At 36.0% G+C, this 23,717-nt stretch overlaps 1 protein-coding gene across 2 annotated transcripts in view; it reads right to left on the bottom strand.

Moving 5' to 3' along the window:
- Positions 1-4,460: 4,460 nt before the first annotated feature.
- The window catches only part of ALCAM (activated leukocyte cell adhesion molecule), a 209,886-nt gene continuing 190,629 nt past the window's right edge, over positions 4,461-23,717 (bottom strand). Inside the window, exons 13-15 of one of the 2 annotated variants that reach the window (XM_002716725.5) lie at positions 22,148-22,186; positions 21,745-21,862; positions 4,461-4,573 (exon numbers count right to left, since the gene is read on the bottom strand). In XM_002716725.5, the coding sequence (XP_002716771.2) occupies positions 4,486-4,573; positions 21,745-21,862; positions 22,148-22,186 (245 nt within the window). In that variant the 3' untranslated portion in view covers positions 4,461-4,485. The remainder of the gene's footprint in view (positions 4,574-21,744; positions 21,863-22,147; positions 22,187-23,717) is intronic. The other variant, XM_008267007.4, reaches the window with a different exon arrangement.

The raw sequence follows: 23,717 nt of genomic DNA, 5'->3' as shown, positions 1-23,717 counted from the left end.
GCATAGACGGGTATGTTAATCCATTTCCACATACAATTCCTATAATTACATATAGGGAATGAACCTTGAACTGGCAACACATGTCTCCTGCTGCCAAAGAGTTAAATTTGAGAGATAAAACCCCAGATGTTGAAGACTGAATTATCTTCCTTCTCAGAAGTGCCGCTGTTGAACAAGTGAGCTCTCTTCTTCATCCAAGGATAATAATGTCCTATCTCTTTTTCCTGGCAAACTTTCTGCTTTTAGTCCAGAGCTCTGAGTTTCCTATGTTCTGCTCTCTAGGTTCTGAAAGCTGTTTTGGACTTTGTTAACCATTGCAAGTGGAAGCCAAGACATAATCGTAATATATCTCTTTCTATTGTTATGCTGCTTCTTTCTGCAAATATATCTTAAGAGTAAGACTTTAAACCTTTGATCTCCCACACCAAAAGAAAAAAGAAAATAAATTTATATGGAAGGAATTTCATTTTAGTGTTTATACTTTATTGTGGAAAGCAGGTGCTTAAGAATTTTAGAATTTTTTTAACAAAATTCTAAAAAGAAAAGAAAAAAATCACAGTATTTACAGAGATAACAGAATGGCTTAGCCATGCAAAACAAATAACTTTGGTTTTTTCCCTTTCACTTTGGTTTAAATATTGACCAAGATTCAATTTTTTCTTGCCAAATAAAACTTCAACAAATCAAAGTTTAGAGGCAAAAATAACATATTTTCTTTTGTTCCCATAATATTTTATACAGTGAGTCTAATAGAATATTTTTATGTGTTTAATCCATACCAATGCACTACAGGAAGCTTGTATTAAACTGAGTCACTATTGCCCAGACAATAAACGGCTTACAAATGTACAGTAACATGTGTTTCTAAATAATGCAGAAGTGGCAAAATATTATCCCTAATTTCCATTTGATTTTCATTGCCTTCATAAATTTTTATTCCATGAGTATAGAAAACAAACACCAGTTTTCCTTTTTCTCTCAAATAACATAGTTCTATACCTGGAAATCTGATATTCATTTTCTTTAAGGTAAGTCCTGGGACAAAAATGGCTGTGCAATGTTCTCCCAGAAACCAGGCTTCTGCTTGAAAGAGCAAAGTTTAAAAGTCTAGTCACAAGTATCTATTGGCCCATATCCAGCCTACTTCAAAAAGTTCCATTTATACTACCACCCTAAAAAGTTCCTCAAGCATAAAATATGTTTATAAAGTTACAAATTTGAATGTAACTAAAGATACATAGACATTTTATTATTACACTTTTATGTACTGCTTGATAAATTATGTACCAGTTAAAAACACTAAATTATCTCAAGGTGCATTCAATATCTGTAGCGTAGTTAACAAAAACACACACGAAAAAAATATATATTCTATATTCTGTGGAAAATAACACAGCTTTGATAATGACCACTGTTAAAAATCTCCAATTCTGACTGATATCTTTCTTTTTCTAAAGGAAATAGGTATAATTTTAAGGCAGTGGATAACCCAAAGGATTTAACACCAATTGTTAATTACAGTGATTTACATTGTGGTTTATGAAAATGGAAATGTTATCCGTGATCTTTCCAAACTGTCTCTCACACATTGGATTGTTTACTCTTTTGACAGAAGATAATTTGTTAGCAGGTGTTTCTAAAAGTAAATGCTACCCAGGGCCGGCACCATGGCTCACTTGGTTAACCCTCCGCCTGCGGTGCCGGCATCCCATATGGGCGGTGGGTTCCAGTCCCAGTTGCTCCTCTTCCAGTCCGGCTCTCTGCTGTGGCCCGGGAGTGCAGTGGAGGATGGCCCAAGTGCTTGGGCCCTGCACCCACATGGGAGACCAGGAAGAAGCACCTGGCTCCTGGCTTCAGATTGGCTCAGCGCCGGCCGTGGCAGCCATTTGGGAGTGAACCAACGGAAGGAAGACCTTTCTCTGTGTGTGTCTCTCTCTCACTATCTATATCTCTACCTGTCAAATTAAAAAAAAAAAAAAAAGTAAATGCTGCCCAAATCCTGTGTTACAGCGTTCAGAACAGGCAAAGCCATCAGTTGGGAGTTCCTTTATCATGTAAGTGTGTCCATATGTGTCTGTGATTTCCTGTGAGAATCAGGTCGTGGCACATACAAAAAATCAACTGCTCTGTTGTTTCTCAATCTGACTCTCTGGCTTCTTCTTTGTGATTAAAAAAAAAAAAAAAACAAACACAGTTTTTTGAACAGGGCAATGTGCATGTACCCAATCTTCACAAGCCGCCACCTTTGGGTTTTAGGTGCTTGTGAAAGAGTGTGGGGCATTGTTGATAGCAATCAGAATCAGAAATGTACCTGCTCAGATTATCCATATAAACAATTGAAATAAAAACATTACATTATACATCCGATTAACAGCAACTCCCAGAACAAAGCTTACAGTGTATAAAAATAGCTACGTAAAAAATTTACATAAAAGGCAAACCAAAAAGAAATCCTCAGTGCAGACATTTACAGAAAAAAAATTTCAAACCAAACACAACATATGACCTATTATCATGGCTGCCAAAACTTGTTGTTATTGTTTATAATTTTATTTCACTGTTTTACTTGAGATAATTCTCTAAAATCCTGTGACAGCTTGGTAGAATGAACTGCTTAACACTTGAACCATGAATTGCTGTCAATGTCTTTGTTTATGTCATAAATACAATCCACGTTCATGCTTCAATTGGTCTATATGTTTTTTCTCTGAAATGATGAAAGAAACATAATTTAGATAAGTTACCATAGCAATCATTTTCCACTCTCAATGGATACTTTGTACTAAAAGGTACAAGAATTATTTTATAGAAAGAGTTAACTCCATGTTCCTGAGCCCATCTTTAATATTAGACATTGCTGCATCCTTTCTATAAATAATATTTTGGAATTGTTGATAGGGTTTTTTTAAATGCTTAATTCATACTAAGATTATAAGTTTTTTCGTGAAAATATTTCATTCCATATCTCTTTGTTAAAAATACATTCATCTTTTGAAATCATAACCTAGTTTATGGTATTTATCTGTAAGTTCCAGTTTTATTTAAGAATTTACTGTATCTAGCTTTGAAGAAAACAGACACTAAAATCTGTGTTGCAAAGGACTAGGAAAAAACCCTAGAGAAGTGGAAAAAGAACCATGTGGGCCTACTGCATACTTGGCCTCCCTGGACAGCATATCAGCAGAAGGAATTCTACTTTGACTTTTCTCACTCAACTTGAGATTTTGGTTTTCAGAGTTTAAAAACAGGTCTTGGGGCAGGCGCTTTGGCATGGTAGGCTAAGCCTCTGCTTGCAGTACAAGCATACCATATGGGCCTGGTTAGTGTCCTGGCTGCTCCTCTTCAAATCCAGCTCTCTTCTTATGGCCTGGGAAAGCAGTGGAAGATGGCCTAAGTGTTTGAGTCCCTGCACTTACATGGGACACCTGGAAGAAGCGCCCAGTTCCTGGCTTTTGATAGGTTCAGCTCCAGCCATTTCTGTTGTTTGGGGAGTCAACCAGCAGATGGAAGACCTTTCTCTCTCTCCTTTTGTCTGAAATGCTACCTCTCAAATAAATAAATAAAATCTTAAAAAAATAGGCCTTAATTTCAATTATATTTTTCTCTTGTGCGCATTCCTCCAAATATTATTTCCCATGGTTCCTATACTTTCTAGGGACTCAAATTATAATTTATGGTTTATTTACAATGAATCCAAGGTTTATTGCAGTTGTTGGGGCCATTTGCATGACATCGGTAAGGTACAATAACAGTATTCTCAGGGACACTAAAAAATTTGTCCAAATTGCTCCTGTGTTTAGATCAAGGGGAGCAGCAATAAACAGAAACAGCTCAAACTCCAAGAGAAATACTATAGAAATATTTGCTTTTTTCAGTTTATATTAAAAATCCCCACCCACACAGTTCTTATATATATACATTATCAATGTAACATTAATGTATACATTAACACACATACATATATGTACACATGCATACACACATTATCTGTGAATGTCTGTGTGCATCTATATGCACAACAATTTGTTAATCTTTTCATTAAAATGATTTGGGGATGTATAAATATACCCACACATATTAAAATCTTAGATTTAAATTCTTAGATTTTTAGTCTCATAATTATTTAAAAAATAAGAATACTGCTGCTATGTTACTCAAATACTGATTCATAAAGTCTCTTTGTACTCAATAAAACTCTGGAATTAGAAAACACATGCTAATTGGGTGCTAAAATCATAAAATTTATTTTTATTATTCAGGGAATAATGATATTTGGAAGAGGATGCTTGGTGAAATTGTGAGAATGCTTTTAAAAACACTGACGTTTCCTTCTGAATCATCTCTTCCTGTTTAGACAGCTGTAATTATGAAGAGTTTTAATGTAAGACTTTCCCTGTCATCTCCAAGATGTTCACACGTCTCTGGGAATTACATTCGCAAGCCTCATGCACTCTACTTACCTGGACAACCAGAACAGTTTCTCTCTTAGGCTTCCGTTTTGTGATTGTTTTCTTCTAATTTTTTGTTTTCCTCCATATTGCCAAGGTCCTTGTTTACATGTTTTGATGCAGTCCTACGAGATAAACAAACGAATATCACACTGACAAACATGCACTTATGTTCATATTAACGTTTCTTTGAAAAGAACATGCTTTACAGACAGATTACTAGGGTGAATAATTCCACATCTGCAATTCTTGACTGACAAAAGAACACTGTCCAGTAAAAACAGCTTCCTTGGGAGGTTGCATTAAATATAAGTTAGAAGGAAAAAAATGTGAACACTGACTATCCATACTTTGTTGCATCATGACTTCTAGCTGAGTTATTTTTCTCTCCACTTTTTGGGAAGTAACTAATATCATTTGACTATCAACATTACATTCTGGGCCGGCGCCGTGGCTCACTAGGCTAATCCTCCACCTTGCGGCGCCGGCACACCGGGTTCTAGTCCTGGTCAGGGCGCCTGATTCTGTCCTGGTTGCCCCTCTTCCAGGCCAGCTCTCTGCTGTGGCCAGGGAGTGCAGTGGAGGATGGCCCAAGTGCTTGGGCCCTGCACCCCATGGGAGACCAGGATAAGCACCTGGCTCCTGCCTTTGGATCAGCGCGGTGCGTCAGCTGCAGCGCGCCAGCCATGGCAGTCATTGGAGTGTGAACCAACGGCAAAAGGAAGACCTTTCTCTCTGTCTCTCTCTCTCTATCCACTCTGCCTGTCAAAAAAACAAAAAACAAACAAACAAACAAAAAAAAACAAAAAAATACAAAAAACAAAACATTACATTCTGGCAAACATATTCAACAGAAATTTCAGATCTGTTTCACTAAGACCGGTTCCCTTTCAGCATTCCCTAGTATGTATCCCAGTTGAGCCAATACCGTATGTCTATGTTTACAGATTCTGTTTTATTGAATACATCAAAAGGAAGACTGTAAATAGACTCCATTTTATGACAGAAGATTGGACGTAGAAGCTAGGACAGCCCTAACATGATGATAGTTCTCAAGTTGTGGTCCCCAGACCAGCAGCAAAAGCCCCCTGAAAACCTGATAGAAATGCAAATCCTCAGGACAGACAGCAGAACTACAGAAACAGAGACTGTGGGTCAGGGCCTTGCAATCTATGTAGCTTAAGGCCGTCTGGTGATTGTGCAGCCAACTGCAATGTGAAAGCTAATGCTTTAGTGGCAGCTATTATGACATATGCCTAGTTTCTATCCTTGAAGAACCAAAACAAAGTGTTCTTAATTACACAGTTAAATTCCTTGTTTGGGAGCTCAACCAGAAGTCAGAAAAAATGACAACTGTATTTCCCAGAGTATATCAATTCCATTTATTGTTTCCTCTTCTCTCTACTTCTCCTTTTGCTGTCCCTTCTATTCTCTGTCTCCTCCTAATTTTTTTTTTTCAAATTCACTTCATTAACTATTCTTCCTCCCTTTAGTGAGAGTTCTAACTTGTTTGGAGCCCCTAGAGAGTGACAAATTTAAAAAGCCAACATTCTATAGGCAAATTCTATTAAATAACATTAAACAAAATAATAAATGAGCTATTATGATGTGGATTGGATTTTTTTATTATTTCCATCTCCTTTGACCCATGAAGTAGGAAGTCATCTTCAGACTGAACTAGAACTATGCTAGCTCTTGCTGGACTGTAGTGCCAAACATGGGGACCCATAGCAAGCACAGGGTTTTCACTGATTTGAGGAGGCAGAGAGTAGTCCTTGCCTAGAGGGAAGCAGTGGGAATTGAAGGAGATTGGTGGAGTTATGCAAAGACACCATATAAAAAATCTACATGAATTCTCTAGTTTCTCTCTCTGAGCACCAAGTTAGCTATACCCAATCTAATCAAATTTAAAACCAAGCTTCAAAAGGATTAAGCTGACCAGTAAGTAATTTAGCTGGCTGTCAAAACTCAGACACACCAATGTAGCATCAAAATTTCTAGCCTCCAAACAAAAATTACTAAACATAAAGAAGTAGAACAAGGTAATCCACATTTATGTGAAAAAAATCAGTTAATACAACCATATCTACAGCAATTGAATTAGTAGGCAATGGTTGCAACATAAAAAAATATATTAGAGGATCTCAGGAATAGAGAAAACAAAGTATTTGAATAAATATTGCTAAAAATTTTTGAATTTTCACATAGTTGTGAAAAACAACATCCAATGACATCTCATTAAAAGAAACAAAGCTAGAGATGGTGGGATATCTCTAAAGTTCAAATACTGGGACCAGCACTGTGGCCCAGAAGGTTAAACTCATTTCCTGCAGCGCTAACAACCCATGAGTGCTGGTTTGAGTCCCAGCTGCTCCACTTCCAATCCAGCTCCCTGATAATGTGTCTTGGAAAACAGCAGGGGATGGTCCAAGTGCCTGGGCTCCTGTATACACATGGGAGACCCAGAAGAAGCACCTGGAAGCTCCAGCCATTGCAGCCATTTGGGGAGTGAACCAGTGGACAGAAGCTCTCTCTCTCTGTCTACCTCTCTCTGTAGATTTAAAGAAATCTTTAAAAAAATAAAATGCTCAATACTTTGTTTACAGCCCTTGTCTCTACTATTGAGGAACTGTGTTTTTTTTCTTCATATTATTTGCTGAACTCTTCACTTAATGTAGAGTTAACCTTATGAGTCTAAAGTAAACTGAAAATAGATCTTTCTAAAAATTAAAAGTGGAGTTAGGAGAGAGAGAAGGAAGAAGGGTTGGAGAGTGGCCGAGAGGGAAGGAGGGTGGGAAGTACCTCTTTGTTCCTAAATTTCTATATATAAAATACATGAAACTTGTATATCTTAAAAAATAAAATTTTAAAAATACTTAAAAGAAATCAACCTAGAAACATGTCAGTAAAAATATACATCAAAATTGCCAGTGGAAAAAAAAAGATTATATTTAAAAAATCTCAATACATATACATTGATACAGAAAATACACAATGGGAATTAAGGTATACGCTTATAACCTTCTCATATACAAGGTGATTTCATGTAATCTGAAAAAAAATCTGTAGGAATAAAAAGATTTTATCAAACTATTTTTAAAATTTTTTATTTTAATTTTTAATTAGTTTTTAACAGATTCAATGTAATTTGTAGATACAATTCTAAGAACATAATGATATTCCTTTCTGCTCTCCCTCCCACCCCTTTCTCCCCATATTCTTTTTCCTTCTCTCCCTTCTTTTTTTAGTTTTTAAGAAATTATATTTTAAAACTATATTACAGTAAAAAGCTTACTAATTCACCAAGTAAGAAGCTTAGCAAGTAAAAAGCCAAAAGACTCCAGTTTAGTGGGAATATAGACAATGGTTAAAGACAATAATTGACTGGCAAAATGACCATTTCACATGTATACAATACATTTTAAAGTAATTACAGACCATTAAAATTGTAGTAGTATAACATTCTTAACCATTTGTTTGACAGTCACAAAACAAAGTTTTGCAAACTATTATCCATCATAACCTAAATGATAGCGATAGAACTCTGTTTCCATCAATCCACATGTAAATCTCTTTTTTAGGTATCTATGGAGTATTCATCAGGTAAAATATCACGTTGGTCCCAAAAACAAATATCAGTGCACTTTCAAAGGTTAAAATCTATGGAGTAGGTTATGCTAACAAAAGATAATTAAATGATAAATATTCAGAATTTAATATAGTTCTAGTCATATGACTTCAAGGAAGAAAACACAGAGCAATTAAAAATATTTTTGATTTAATGAATAAGAACATAACACATTGACAGTTCTGAGAATGAAATCCATTGTTTAAAGACATATTATAAAAGAAAAAGACTAATATCAGTGGTCTGATTCTTTACTTCAAGAAATTAAGAGAAAGAAGAGCAAGTTATAATCAAAACAACAAAGAAAGTAGTAATGGTATGAACAAAAATAAAAAAAAAAGCAATAGGATTAAAAAAGCAAAAAGTTAGTTATTTGAATATATTATAAAAATTGGTAACAATGCAACAAGACTAAGCAAGATAAATGAACAATATTAGGAAACAAAGCATTATCCTCACAGGTGCCACAGATATAAAAGGAATAGGGAATCATCTGGGCAACTTTTTCTTTTTGTAGAAATGTCAATAAAAAATGAAATGTAGAAATCATTACAAGAACTTACATTTATTCATGAAAAAGTAACCCTATACCTACCAAGGAAACTGAAATTATAATTTTTGTTTTAAAGCACATTTTCACAAAGAACTCCAGATCTAGATCATCTCATCATTGAGATCTATTCAGAATGGAAGGAAGTAAAAAGTTCAGAAAAAGATGAATACAGGATCAATTTTCAACCCATTTTATAATGCCCACATTATTCTACTGTCTAGAGACACATTGAATGGAAGGGAGAAAGTAAAATTACATTTACAGACGAAGTGATTCTTTACATAGAAATATTAACAAATATAGAAAACACCAAATAGGACTAGCAAAGTAATTTAAAAATGATATTATAAAAATTTGGAAAATCACAAAATGTCATATTTATACCAGCTTCAAAATACATAAAATACAAAAAAATTCTATAAAACTGTCAACTGTCTGTTTAAAAATTATGGATTTGCTAAGAAAAAACTGAAAAAGTCTAAGTAAATGGAGAGAGATATGATCATGGATTGGAAGAACAGATATTATTAAGTTGCCAAATCTACCTAAATTTATCTACAGATTCAAAACAATACTAATCTCATAAAACTTGAAGGGAAGGAATAGAATCTGGCAAGTTTTAAAAGTGTATTTGGAAATGCAGAAATGTGATTGCTAAGACAACCAGAAAAATCAAAATTAAAGAACTCTAGTACTATGGTGAATTAATTATTGAAAAATATGCCAATACTGAAAGTCATTTTAATAAATAACGCTAGCATGACTCTATAAATATACAGTAAAATAAAAACTGAACAAAGAAATAAAAATTACCATTATCTCACATTACACACAAAATTTTATATAGATCATAACCTTAAATGTAAAAGTTAAAGCTTATAAAGCTTCTAGTAAAATATTTTTGTTGCTTTGGAATAAGCAAAGATTTCACACAGTGGCCACAAAAAGCACTAAACACAACAAAAGAACTGAAAAGTTGTTCATAAATACGAAAAACTTCTGCTCATCAATAAACAACCTTAAAAGGCTTGAATATTCACTTTATAAAGGGAGATATAGGATTGCTAATAAGTTAAAGGGCTTTTTAAAAAAGACGTATTTATTTATTTGAGAGAGAGAGAGAGAAAGAGAGAAGAGAGTGAGAGAGAAAGACAGAGGGGGGGGGAGAGGGAGAGACAGAGAGAGAGCGAGGGATTGATTTTACAGTCTGGTTCACTCCCCAAATGGCCACAATGACTTCAGTTGGGCCAGGATCCTGGAACTCCATCTGGGTCTCCCACAAGGGTCACAGGGGCCCAAGTACTTGGGCAATCTTCTGTCACTTTCCCAGACACATTAGCAGGGAGCTATATGCCAAGTGGAGTCAACCAGGATTTGAGCCAGCACTCACACAGGATGCTAACATCACAAATGCCAGCTTAATCCACTGTGCTACACCATAAGCCCTGAAGGGATTTAGTATCATTGCTACATGGAAATGCTAGTTATAACCAGAATTAGATATCATTTTTAACCTCTTAGAATGATTAAAATTCAATAAAATGACAACACTTGATTTAGGCAAAGATGTGAAAGAAGTAAAATTCATAACACTGCTGATAAGAGTTGCAAACAAGAGGACAACTTTGGCAGGTTCTCATGAACAAATATCTGCCCATGATTAGCAGTTCCACTCCTATGTTTGTAGCAAAAAGAGAATGAAAACATATGCTTACAAAATTACTTGTATAAGAGTGTTTATTTTTGGCCGGTGCCGTGGCTCACTAGGCTAATCCTCTGACTGCGGCGCTGGCACCCTGGGTTCTAGTCCCACTTGGGGCGCCAGATTCTGTCCTGGCTGCTCCTTTTCCAGTCCAGCTCTCTGCTGTGGCCCGGGAAGGCAGTGGAGAATGGCCCAAGTCCTTGGGCCCTGTACCTATGTACATGGGAGACCAGGAGGAAGCACCTGGCTCCTGGCTCCTGGCTCCTGGCTCCTGGCTCCTGGCTCCTGGCTCCTGGCTTTGGATCGACGCAGCGTGCCGGCCGTGGTGGCCATTTGGGGAGTGAACCAATGGAAGGAAGACCTTTCTCTCTGTCTCTCTCTCTCACTGTCTAACTCTGCCTGTCAAAAAAAAAAAAAAATGTTTATTTTAGCCATACTATACATAATAGCCCAAATTGTCTTGACTAGGGTTACTTCTCCACACTGAATACTTTTGTCTCTCTCCTCCACCTCCCTATTCACAAGTTGACAGTTTGGTAAGTGGGGTGTTTGGGAAGTACTTAGGTTGTAAGTTTGAAACCCTAATGAATAGGATTCGTGCACTTATTAAAGGTGCCTCAAGCTCCCTGGTGTCCTATTGTCTGGTAAGGTTACACAGAGAAGGAGCTATCTATGACCAAGGATAAGTTCCTTATCAAACACTGAATCTGCTGTGGGCTTATCTTGAACTTCCCAGTCTCTAAGACTATGGCAGAAATTTCTGTTGTTTCTAAGCACCTGTTTTTTTTTTTTTTTTTTTTTTTTGGTATATTAACTAAGATGGTACAGTTATAAGGACTAAGGCAGACATAAGGGTATATACATTTGCAAAAATAAATTATACGTTAATATAAGAAAATTTTATCTCAATGGGAATCATTACAGAGAAAACATTAAATATGATCTTCATTGTATAAGAATTGGAAGAACCATCCAAAGGTGCAATGAAGCAGCATACTACCATTTCTAGTTCATATTCTGCTTACTTTTTAAGTGCATATATTTATCCAGAGTTTGAGGACAGTTGATGTGATGCCATAAAGCTGTAAAAATCAGGGACAAACATTTGATGCTGCAGTTAATAGCCCCACGCCCCATACTGGAGTGCCTGGCTTGAGATCTGTCTGCTTCTGATCCAGCTTTCTGCTAACGCTACCTTGGGAGGCAGCAGATAATGGCTCAAGAACGTGGGTCCCTGCCACTCACATAGGAGGATCAGATTGAGTTTTGCACTCCTGGCTTTGTCTTGGTCCAGCCCCAGAGGTTGTGCACATTTGGAATGTGAATCAGTGGACATAGGATCTCTCTCTCTCTCTCTTTCTCTCTCTCTCTCTCTCTTTCTGTGTGTGTGTATGTGTCTGTCTTTCTTTCTATCTTGCAAATAGGTAATTACAAATTTAAATAAATAGAAGAATGGGATATCAAAAAAAAAAAAAGGAGTAAAATTCTTTCTAGGGAAACTGTGGTTCACCGAAAAAATCACAGTATCTTTCAGTAAACCTGGGTGGTTAAAATCAGGCTAAAAAATGCTCACAGTTTGGAATCTGAACAGGAGAGTGAGTAAGGGCAACATGAAACCTGAAATACATTCACAGAACACAAGTTGCATAATTTGAAATGGATTATTTTATTTTAAAGTTTCTGATTATGTTACTATTTTAAAATTTACTCTATATGAATTAAGTTGAAAATCTTTTTATTTGATTATTTTTATAGCCTAGCCAATTTTCTTGGTGAGTTATGGCCTTTTTATTTTTATTTGTTAAACTTTGGATTACTGGAGTTTAAGCATTTAACTACAGTGTAAATTTAAAATGCCATCTCCAAAATAAATAAAAAGTTGGAAAAAATAATAGGCAACAAAATAATAAAAAATGGTAAATAGTGAAAAATGAAAATCTCCCTTCTTCTTTTCTTAATTCCACTGTACAAAATAATGACCACTAACACTCACACATGATGCTACAGTGTGTGAGCACTTTGTAAGTGCTTTATAAGTATTATTTAATCCTCACAATGTCTCTATATTACAATCAGACTAATTAACATGCCTTTGGGCACACAGCTATGAAGTAGCAAACCAGGATTCCAACAGTAGCAGTGTGGCTCCAGGATCCATGAGTCATGTTTCATAGTTACACATACATGTTAGGCCCTCAATCACTATGAAATAGAAACATTTTCTAATAGGGGAAGGGAGTGTGGTCACTCATTGGTTGCAAATGTAGAGAATATTTACCTACATTTTAAGTTCTCTAAATTAGTTACTGTCCTCTTTCCCAATAAGTTAAAAGCCTTTAAACATTATTTTGAATACTTTTGCCTTGGTTTTGAGACTGATGTAGTAAAAATGCACTTTTTGGGTATAAATTTCATTCTGAATTTCAGAAAATCTTAGAGATTTGAAGGAATGGTAAGATATTACACTTCTGTACACAACATGTGACAAACCAAAGTTTATTTAAATAATTTCTTTTAGCTAAAGTTTCTTTAATCAACGGATATGAGGTTCAAGAGGCTTCCATAGCTTTGGCAGCTAATGACAAGAGCCTTGGGTGATTACTGACATCATAAATAAGAGTGTCAATTGTTAAATTAACAACAGGAGTCACTGTACACTTGCTCCTCATGTAGGATCTTTGTGTATGTGTGTGGGTGCAAACTGTTGAAATCTTAGTATATACCAAGTTGATCTTCTATATATAAAGATAATCGAAAATTAATCTTAATGAAGAATGGGATGGGAGAGAGAGTGGGAGATGGGATGGTGCAGGTGGGAGGGAGGTTATGGGGGGAAAAGCCACTATAATCCAAAAGTTGAACTTCCAAAATTTATATTTATTAAATAAAAGTTTAAAAAAAGGCATTTATAATGATTGAATGGTTGGATTTAAATATAAATTATGTTGGTTATTTGCCTTAACATTTCATCATTACTGTCCCTTTTTAGTAATTTTAAATATAAGTTGTATATCATTGAATCATAAATTAACGAATGAACTATCCCTACAGGTGAGCCTCTTGTCTAATGTGTGAGTCAGGGTGCATCTTGGAGTCCGTGGGTCTGGGCTTTCATCCCAAGTTTCAAGTCTGAGCAGCAAGAGTGTGGACAGTTCTCTCCCCTAAGGAGGTCTGTTCATCTATGAGTAGGGGAAACGACAGGATCTGCTCACAGGACTAGTGTGAGGATACACGTGATAGGATATGTGGAAGTACTAAGCAGGTGACAAGGACTCACCAAACTGAAGGAGAGTGATGTATCTGAAATCCAAGGTCAAACAGCTACTAAGTAGCAGAAGGAAAATTCAAAAAGAAGTCTCATTTCCACATTCTGTATTATTTCCACAAGTTCAGTCAGTGCTATTAAAGGCTTAGAATTGCTTTTAAAGGATATCAAAACTTTTTGGTGATTTTTTTCCAATATTATATATTTGTTTTGAGCTCACTTGGGAAGGACATAGGGGGATCCTCTGGTGTTACTCTCTTAGTACACCTTTACTTTAACCGTGATTTAGTTGGGGGAAGAAGGAAGAAGACAATGTGAAGAAGGGTGAATGTTATAGGCACAACCAGTGTATCACAACCTTGGAAGGTGGCAGCATTCAAAAAAATAAGACAAATTACTATGGTAGAATTTTGTGTTTGGCAAACAGAGCTAATAGTCACATAAAATAAAGCATACATGAAGGAATTCATGAGATTTTACATTTTTCAAATTAAGCAGTGTATACAAAAGTGAAAACTTTGAGGGAGTATGAGGACTTCTGTACTCTTTCTAAATACATGGATATTTTCCATGGTTTCTAATTTATGGCACCTCTGATTCACACTACAGAAAGTTAGCAGGGCTACAGGCATTTAAACGAGGGGCTCTAGCAGTGCAGTCTGCCACTTTTGGCAAACTGGCCATTGATACCTGTCTAGGTAATTAGGATCATGTTCAAGAGAATAGTGAGGTTTCCTTTTTCTTGGGTCAGAGCTGTCAGTAAAATGAGTCTCCTAGTGGGTCAAGCTTAATGAAAAGCTAGAGGACTGGTCTCTGCTGACAGCAGCAATTTCTTGATTGAAGTATGCACCAAGAAAAAGAGATAGTTGGTCTTAATCTTATGTCCTTAGAGTGTCTAAAACTCCATAAAGAAATCCTCATTAAAATAGGAATGTGTATATCCTTGGCAAGAATTAGAAACCAGACTTTCCACCCAGAAGTGAATAGGAGATCATCCATTAGGTAAATGATTGGAAGATCCAAATAAATTTAAAAATACTCAATCTGCAAGAACCAAGGTTTTTGCTTGCATACATTCAGCAACCTGGTTCAGTTTTTTCTTATTGTGGTTAATGATAAGACAGGGAGAAGCCTGGCTCATGGCAAGGAACAGGCCTTTTCCCCTTAACCTTTTGAAAACATAATTAAAACAAACATCTATTTCTATTTTAAATGGAACTGAACGAACATTTACAGAGTGTGAGGAGTTAGATGAGCTAATAGGCAGTTAGGTCACCCTAGGAATGAGAAAAAGGGGCAGAGTCCCTTAAAGAGTGGACGAAATGCTTGTCTCTTTTCAGAGGCTGCCAGAAGGAACTTTTAGTTTTTTTTTTTTTTTTCCTTTTTATCATGGGAATAGGCTAGATAGGATTATAATTCCAGCCCTCTGATGGGTTTTGTATTTCCCTATGATTAGTTATTATTCCAGCCTCTTGACTGGTATTCTAGTGCTCTCATTGGTTGTTAGCTGCTGTTCTGCTTCTCCCTTAATTGGGTAAATCTAGGTAGTCACTTTTGTGTATAAAAGACCCAGAATTGGCTTGTTTCTGGGGCAACTCCTCCATTTGGCTGCCCCATTCTGACTGCTGTGGCAAGGGTTTTCTCACTATGATAATTTCACTCTGCTCAGATCGCCCCTGTCTGCATGGAAATTCTTTGATGTGAGACAAGAATTGAGATCATCTCCATCCTCCTGTAACAAGAGGAGACCACAATGATGAAATGCCATCTCCACATTATCCTGTTTTCTCTCTAATCCACTCTATTTTTATGGCTTAATAGAATAAATGAGAAATTTTCTTTTTTGTTTTCTTCCAGTTGCCTGGTAGGCTATGGATAGAGAAACAGAAAGAAGCCAAAACTTACGTTATCTTGACTTCTGACACAAGTAGAAAGGCTATGTTAGCTTTGTAAATATTAAGCATGGCAATAGGAGAGGGAGAATAAAGAATAGTTGGAGCGTAGGCAGGAGGGAGGGCAAGGTGAGAAGTATCAGTATGTTCCTAAGTCTGTAGGTATGAAATACATGAAACTTGTGTACTTTAAATAAAATTTAAAAATAAAAAATACACCCCTTCTTCCAAGCACTGTATTAAAGACCAGCAAGCAATCAAATTCATAGCAGAAATTTTAATTACAAAGAAGTGTAGGTAAAGCAGCAAAATATATTTGAAAGCATAAGGGATTTAAAATAAAGTACTCACAATTTATGATATCCTGGGCAGGTTAAGCCCTCTGAGATTTACATGCCATGAAATTAGGTTAATTGTATGCAGCTCATTAAATTGTTGGGAATTTACTAAAAGTTTCTCCTCCCACCCCGAAAAGAAAAGAAAGTAGGTGTACAGGTAGCAAGACATGAGGAATCACTAAACATACACTGAAAGTGGTCCTCTAGCCTATCTTTTCAATTTGTTCAATGAAGACCCATCTCCCTCATGCAGACATATATTTGACTTTAGAGTACCTATTGAATGGAAGATAGCATTCAGTTAAAACTTTCTGTAAAGATCTTGTTCTATATATATCAAGAGATACTAAGGAGGATGCTAGAAAGGTTTAACATAGCATTGTTTTCTATGGTTTCAGTATTATCACAGGTCTTCTTCAACCTTACAGCCAATTTAAGACTGTCTCTGATTTCTTCTGATTACACTACACCATATAAGGCAGAGTTAACACAGCATATTTGTGCTTTTAAGATTTATACATTATCTACATGGATACTCCTAATATCTTAGAAAATGAATTAAAAGATAAACTATTTTTGGTGCAAAAACTTACAAAATATGAAGAGAACTTCCAAAAGTCTATGGAAATGCTTTTTATAGAAAACTATGCACAAATTTCCAAGATTTTTTCAACAAAATAGACTTCTTTTAATTCCACTTTCACAAACATCTTGAAGTATGTATGTATACATAATAATTTTCATGAAAAAAATCTTGAATTTCTGTTGCAAAATGTAAATATCAAAATATACTCAATGAGTATTTCAAGATTATAAATGTTTAGTTAATACTTGATCTCAGCTCAGAGGAAAAAATATGGTGGTCAGGGTCTCGTAAATGCAATCAGACCAGAAATCATGGTGTTAATAAACTTTACCTGAATAAATCTGTGGCTCTATCATGTCGCCTCTATACATTTTCTTTACATTCCGTTATTTTGACTTTTTGGTTTATATCTTTAAATTTATTTATTTAAAAGGCAATCAGAGAGAGACAGAGGGAGTACAGTCAAGCCCCAGATGCCTGTAATGGCTGGGGCTGGACGGGGTTGAAGTAGGTGGATCAACAAGAATCCAATTGAGCCATCACTGCTTCCTCCAAAGATCTGCCTTAGCAGGAAGCTGGAGTCAGGAGCCAGAGCTGGAAACTGAACCCAGGTACTGCAATGTGGGACACAAGCATGGTTACCACTAGGCCAAATGCCCACTCTCTCTTTTCTTTTTCTACTAAATCTCATAATATGAGACACACAAGAGAAGATCTGGATCTCAAACAGTAACCTTTAATTTTCTACAGAAGTAAAAGTATTTGCAGAAAACAGAGTGGAGAGAAATGGGATAAATAATTTAAAAGTCATCAAAATTATCTATAGTTCTTTAATGTTTTACTACCTATTAAGTAACTAGACATGGAGTGGAATTAGTTATTGAATGCCTTTTGCCTGACCATGCCAGCTAATACTTTACATAGATGGGAAATGACCAGAGACATCTCTTCTCATTATTCAAATGTTTCTAGTTTTTCAAAAGCTCTGGTAAGCATTTACATGGATTAAAATCACAGAGGAGTCGGAAGTCCTCACTCAATTAATGTACTCATAATAATGAAGAACACAATTGCTAAGTATTTCTTGCTATGGTATTCCATATTTGAAGTACGTATAACAATATGAAGCTCTTATTCGTGGAAGGGAGTGCACACTAGTTGAGTAAGGTCTATTAATAAGTGTACTCTTAATTTTCCCAAGGAATAAAGAAAAGTTTCTCTTATCTTCTTCCTAAGCTTTTAAAAATAACCAATTTAAAGAGCTTTCCCTAAATGTTGCTAACATTTCACTGCTTTGCTAGCTGTATCACAAAAATAGCCTCAGAAATTCTTAACCAGAAAGCTCTTACCAGGATTCTACATTCCTTTGGACTAGTGGCTGAAAGGGTTAAGAACATTAACTCATAGCTAAAATACTGGCTTGTTTCAGAGGGTGCAAGCAAGGAATTAACTAATTGGGAATGTAAACTAGTAAGCAAATCTGAAGTATTCCACACATTCTTAATGAAAACTCTCTCGTGTTTGGGATGACAATTATAATTTATCAATTTGGTTACAAATAATACTAACTTTATCAAACTTAATATGTTTTTCAAATAACAACAGTTATAGATGAATGTTCAAGCTAGGTGGTAAAAGTTGAATTTAATTTAAAGAGATGCTTTGAAGAAAATGCCTGTGGCTTTAGCCTAAAGACATTATGAAGATAAGTGCCCAGCATTTATTTATCCATGATTTTAATTTTGGGTCACCATATGGTAATAGCTAATGAAGCAAGTTACTATCTACACACACAAAACACACAAATTGCTTTATATATATATGTACATATGCATATATATATATACAAATACACATATATAAATATATATGAACAAATAATGTCTGGTAAAAATCTGGTCATTGGAAAAGGATGATTAAAATACAGAGTTGTCTCACTAATTTAGCATTCACCTAACCATAATATAGAGTGCCACAGTTTGCTTTTCAATTAATTTTCTGGATAAAGTGAAACATTTTCATTCTCTTAAGAAACAAAATCACTGTTGTAGTACATCAGAAGCCCTCATAAAATGGATATACCCTAAAGCACAAAGTGGTCATATTTGTAAATGCCTTATGATGTATTACACAAGTGGACTGGATTTTGGTCATCAGGAAACTTCTACACACAAAATGAGAATTTTTGGTAATAGATAATTGGCTGTAGGAACCATATTTCCTTCCTATACATGGTATAGGACTTCTAAATTTTCTATAGACAACATGGACACAAATGCATATGATGTGTTTGTAGGTAAAATGTTCAGTGAGAAATAGAACATGTTTTTTGCCAAGTGTGACAGTTAACTATGTGTCAACTTGACTGAGCCTCATGGTATCCAGAGATCCAGTCAAACACTATTCTGGCTGTGGCTATGACGCTGCTTCTGGATGAGATTAATATTTGAATAGAAAGAGTAAGTAAAGCAGATTGTCTATCCATAAATGGCTGGTCCTCACTCAATCTATTGAAGGTCTAAATGGAAGAAAAAGGCTTAGTAAGAGGGAACTCCTGCCTAATTACTTGAGCTGTTTTTTCACTGCCTTAAAGACTTGGACTAAAACATTGGCCTCTGATGAGACTCCATCCTGCTGGGTTTCAGATTGGAATTAACATTGACTCTCCTGGCTCTCAAGGTTTTGCATAAAGAAAGGAACTGCATATCAGCTCTCCTGGGTCTTTGGCTTTCTGAAGATAGATGTTGGGACTTCTCAACTTCCATAATCACATAAGTCTATTCCTTATAATACATCTTTCTTTGCACACAAATACAGACAGACACACACACGTGTGTGTGCACGTTGGTCTGACTCTGGGGAAGCCTGAATAGTACACTAAGTATTGGTGGAGTCTTTTCAAGACTGGGGAGTGACATGCAAGATCAGGAGTGGCTGTTCCCTAGTGTGAGGATGGACATCATGAACATTGGTCACAGCACACAATAAAAAAAAATTATACATGAAAAGAGAGGCCCAGTGATTAAGTGCAAAGATTCTCAACATTACTACATTCAATCAAATAATAATCAGTTCATTGCAAACGGTGTAACCTTGGGGCCACTGCTTGGTGCAGTGGGGAAAAGCCCAGCCTGCAGCACCAGCATCCCATACGGGCTCCAGTTTGATTCCAGGCTGCTCCACTTCCGGTCCCACTCTCTGCTAATGTTCCTGGGAAAGCAGCAGAGGATGGCCCAAGTCCTTGGGACCCTGCATCCACAAGCTCCTGGCTCCTGGCTTCAGATCAGCTCAGTTCTGGCCATTGCAGCCATTTGGGGAGTGAACAAGCAGACAGAAGACAACTCTCTGTGTGTCTGTCTCTATCTCTCTTAGTAACTCTGTCTTTCAAATAAATAAAATAAATATTTTTTTTTAAAAAGGCAAGTCATGTAACCATTCTCTGCCTCAGATTTTTCAAGTGTGAAAACATATATATTGATTGTATCTGCTTCACGGATCTGCTATGAGAACAAATGAGCTCAATACATTCCTTTCTTGTTACGTGACTCTAAAATTGCTGAGCTACTGCTTTATTGGAATCAACATCTTTTTAGGGTGAGATTATGGATCCTCTTTGGAGCCTTCTTTTTCTTCTAATTTTATTTTAAGTTAACTTTCCTGAGGCTCTTAAAGGGGATATATCAACAAAAGAAAAATATGTAATTAAGTACAAAGTCGCCACTAGTTATAAACATCTCACTGCAAATATCAATTTTCTCATTTATAAGATAAGGGAGGTTAAAATCCATGTTTGGAATCTAAATATTGCCACAGAATCACTAATGTGACTTTTAAAAAATTGCAAATGCTAGAAACCCTTTCCTGTGCAATGACATCTGAAGCTAGGATTGAGGAGGCAAGGAGAAGTATTAGGCATGTGTGTATATTAAAAATCTTCACTGGTTCATCAAAATTTCATTATAAATCATTCTTAGATGATGATAAGGTTCATACTATATAGTATTACATGACTAATACTTTTAACTGATTACTCTTTAAAATTCTGAGAGGGAGGGAGAAAGAGAGAGGGAGAGTTCACAGATTCTCATCCCCTAGTTCACTCCCAAAATGCTTGCAGAAGCAGAAGCTGAGCCTGACAAAAGCTAGGGATTGGGAACTCAATCTAGGGTGACCACGTGGGTGACAGGGACCCAATTACTAGAGCCATCAGCCACCTGCTCCCACTGTACACAATAGCAGGAAGCTGAAATTAGGAGCAGAACTGGGATTTGAAACCAACCTACTCCAATATAGGATAGGCATCCCAACCGTAGATTAAGTCCTAAACCAAACACTTGCTCCTATTAGTTTTCAATCACACACCATCACAGGCATTTTAAAAGTAATCTTTGTACTTTGTCTAATCAGTTTTTTTTTTTTTTTTTTTTTTTATTTCGACAGGCAGAGTGGACAGTGAGAGAGAGAGACAGAGAGAAAGGTCTTCCTTTGCCGTTGGTTCACCCTCCAATGGCCGCCGCGGCCGGCGCGCTGCGGCCGGCGCAGCGCGCTGATCCGATGGCAGGAGCCAGGAGCCAGGTGCTTTTCCTGGTCTCCCATGGGGTGCAGGGCCCAAGCACCTGGGCCATCCTCCACTGCACTCCCTGGCCACAGCAGAGGGCTGGCCTGGAAGAGGGGCAACCGGGACAGAATCCGGAGCCCCGACTGGGACTAGAACCCGGTGTGCCGGCGCCGCTAGGCGGAGGATTAGCCTAGTGAGCCGCGGCGCCGGCCAGTTTTTTTTTTTTTTAATTTTAAGCCAAAATAATCATGTATGTCTCTCTGAAATAGATTCTCATTTGGAGCAAACTCAAGTAAATAGAATGAGGTAGCAATGACAAGATCCTCCAATGTTATTAGTAGTTTTATTCCTGGCCAGTTTTATTCCATGGCTGTTGTCCATGTAATGACACCTAGAAAGTCTCTACAATAGGTATTAACCACTTTCAATTAATCTTTGCCAATCTTAACCAAAAAATTTAGGATATGTGATTTTTAGCCAGTACATGCTTTTAAAATATCTACATAATTATGCATAGAAAATCTCTGGTAGTTGGACTCAGACTAATGGCTTGGAAAATTAAAGAGACACATGTGAACTCAAACCCCAGACCATGTCTCTGATGTTGACAATGAAGTTCCTGTGAGGTGAAATAAAATATGATCACTCTGATTTGGGGAATATACCTTTCTTACTATAGAAATTATAAGCACAGCTGGAGTGAAGATAATTGATACACAGTATTATCTCTCAATAAAATTCAGTAAACAATGAAGATTATTTTTCACAACTTACTTTGATTTCTTCATGTATAGCCAGTAGACGACACCAGCAACAAGAGCAGCAAGGAGGAGACCAACAACAATTCCCACAATTAGTTTTGCTTGATCATTCACCTTTTCTCTGTTTTCATCTATAACAAAAAAGAAAATTCCATGCAATTACAGAAAATGCCAAGAATTTGAAAAAATAAATCAATCTAGTTATTACTTATTAAAAGTGACTAAGGCTCACTACTGTGATTAACATGCAAACTTGTGATTTTAAAGGGCAAAATTTTAGCATTCTTACTATCTTGTCTCATTTTGTATTTTAATTCAAGTTGAAATTAAGGACAGCTGGGAAAATTACTTGTCCAATGACACTTCATAAATCTTGAGCTGATAATTAAGGAAGAAGTCGGCAGCATAGTACCTACCACTTATCTCGTCTGCCTCATCGTGTTCTGGAATACTTACTGAAATGAAAAATGTTAATATGAAATTAAAAACAAAATTTGTTGATATATGAAAGTCACCTTTACCATTATAGTATGATGTTATAGTAGTCAAAGATAAAATATCTATTCTAGAGCTAAGGGTAAAAAAAAATCACAATTAACAGAACATGAAATTCCCTGCAAAGAAATTAATTTTTAAGGAAAAAAAGTAGTTAAAATTGTGAACGTATTAATCTATTATAGAAAATTTTACAACTGACAAGCTATAGTGTTAATATGAAAGCCATATTAATTTTTCCACTATCTATCACCTTTTAATAGTACTTCTTTAATAAGAGAAACAAGTTGGCACCAAAGAAGTCTATGATTTGGTGTTCCTCACTTTTACTTGCGTCAATATAGGAGAAATCATTTTCATTTTTTATTGCCAAGAACCTATCATAGAGATGTTCATACAGCAACTGAGATTGAAGTTAAAACTGAGGATGCCTTAGAGATTACCAAGCAAATATGCAGTGATTTCAAGAGCCTTCCAAATGTCTCTGATAGTGCCAAGCTCTTGGCTCATTTTAAGAATCACTGCTATTGCTGATTATCATCTAATATTAAACTATATGAATATTTTCAGATTGCATGGCCCTACATCAAATCTGCTGTGATGTTTGATATAAATCATATTCTCAGATTCCTCCTCATATATACTAAATTGTAATCTCAGGAGGTGCTCATTGAATTTGAAAATGTATTAAATGTTGATCAAGCTCTACAAGACCTAGAAAACTAAAGCACATCATTCAATGGCTTAGAATAAAAAGAGAGACTTTTGTTCAGGAAGAACGGATAGGTTCTCTTCTAGGAATGGCAAATCAACACTTGTGGAATTGCATTGTGAAAAGTCAATGCTCCTATTTTAGAATTAAATTTGGTTCTTTTCTCCTGTCAATCCATCAGGCCTTTATAGTGCACTTATAATCTATTAAGGATCATCATCTTTAGGCAATTAACAGTGCATCCATAGCTTGCTGATGTGACATTCAGGATTCTGATTGACTGAAGAATGAAATTTTGATGGGTCAGTCAACAGCCTGTCCAGATTGAACCTCATTCTAGGACAGTCCTGATTTAAAGTGGACATAGCACTAGGAACAACAGCAGAAATGAAGATGAAAAATAATTTCATATTAAATAGCAATTGTTTTCAGCAGAAGCTGCTGTTGGAAAATATTTGTAACACTGATTTCAGCAATTATTTTTTTTAACTTATCTAAGTTAGTATCATTTTTTTCTGATTTTTGGCCATGATTCAAATATGATATAACAAAAGGAACAATTTTTGAGGCCAAATTTCATGAATTCTATCAGTTCTACTATTACTATGTGGAATGATGAAGTTTTTGACATTCCTATTCAAAATAAGAGTAGGAGAACACCACCAAAAAGTGGAGTGCAAAATAACAGATTAAAGGGAATTAAAATTTACTAAATTTAGAACTATTACAAGAATATTTTATGATTGACTGACTTAACTCTGCACTGAACACAAAACATG

The sequence above is a fragment of the Oryctolagus cuniculus genome, chromosome 4, assembly GCF_964237555.1.
Source record: "Oryctolagus cuniculus chromosome 4, mOryCun1.1, whole genome shotgun sequence".
Lineage (NCBI taxonomy): Eukaryota > Metazoa > Chordata > Mammalia > Lagomorpha > Leporidae > Oryctolagus > Oryctolagus cuniculus.
This window is presented reverse-complemented; position numbering and strand designations above follow the sequence as displayed.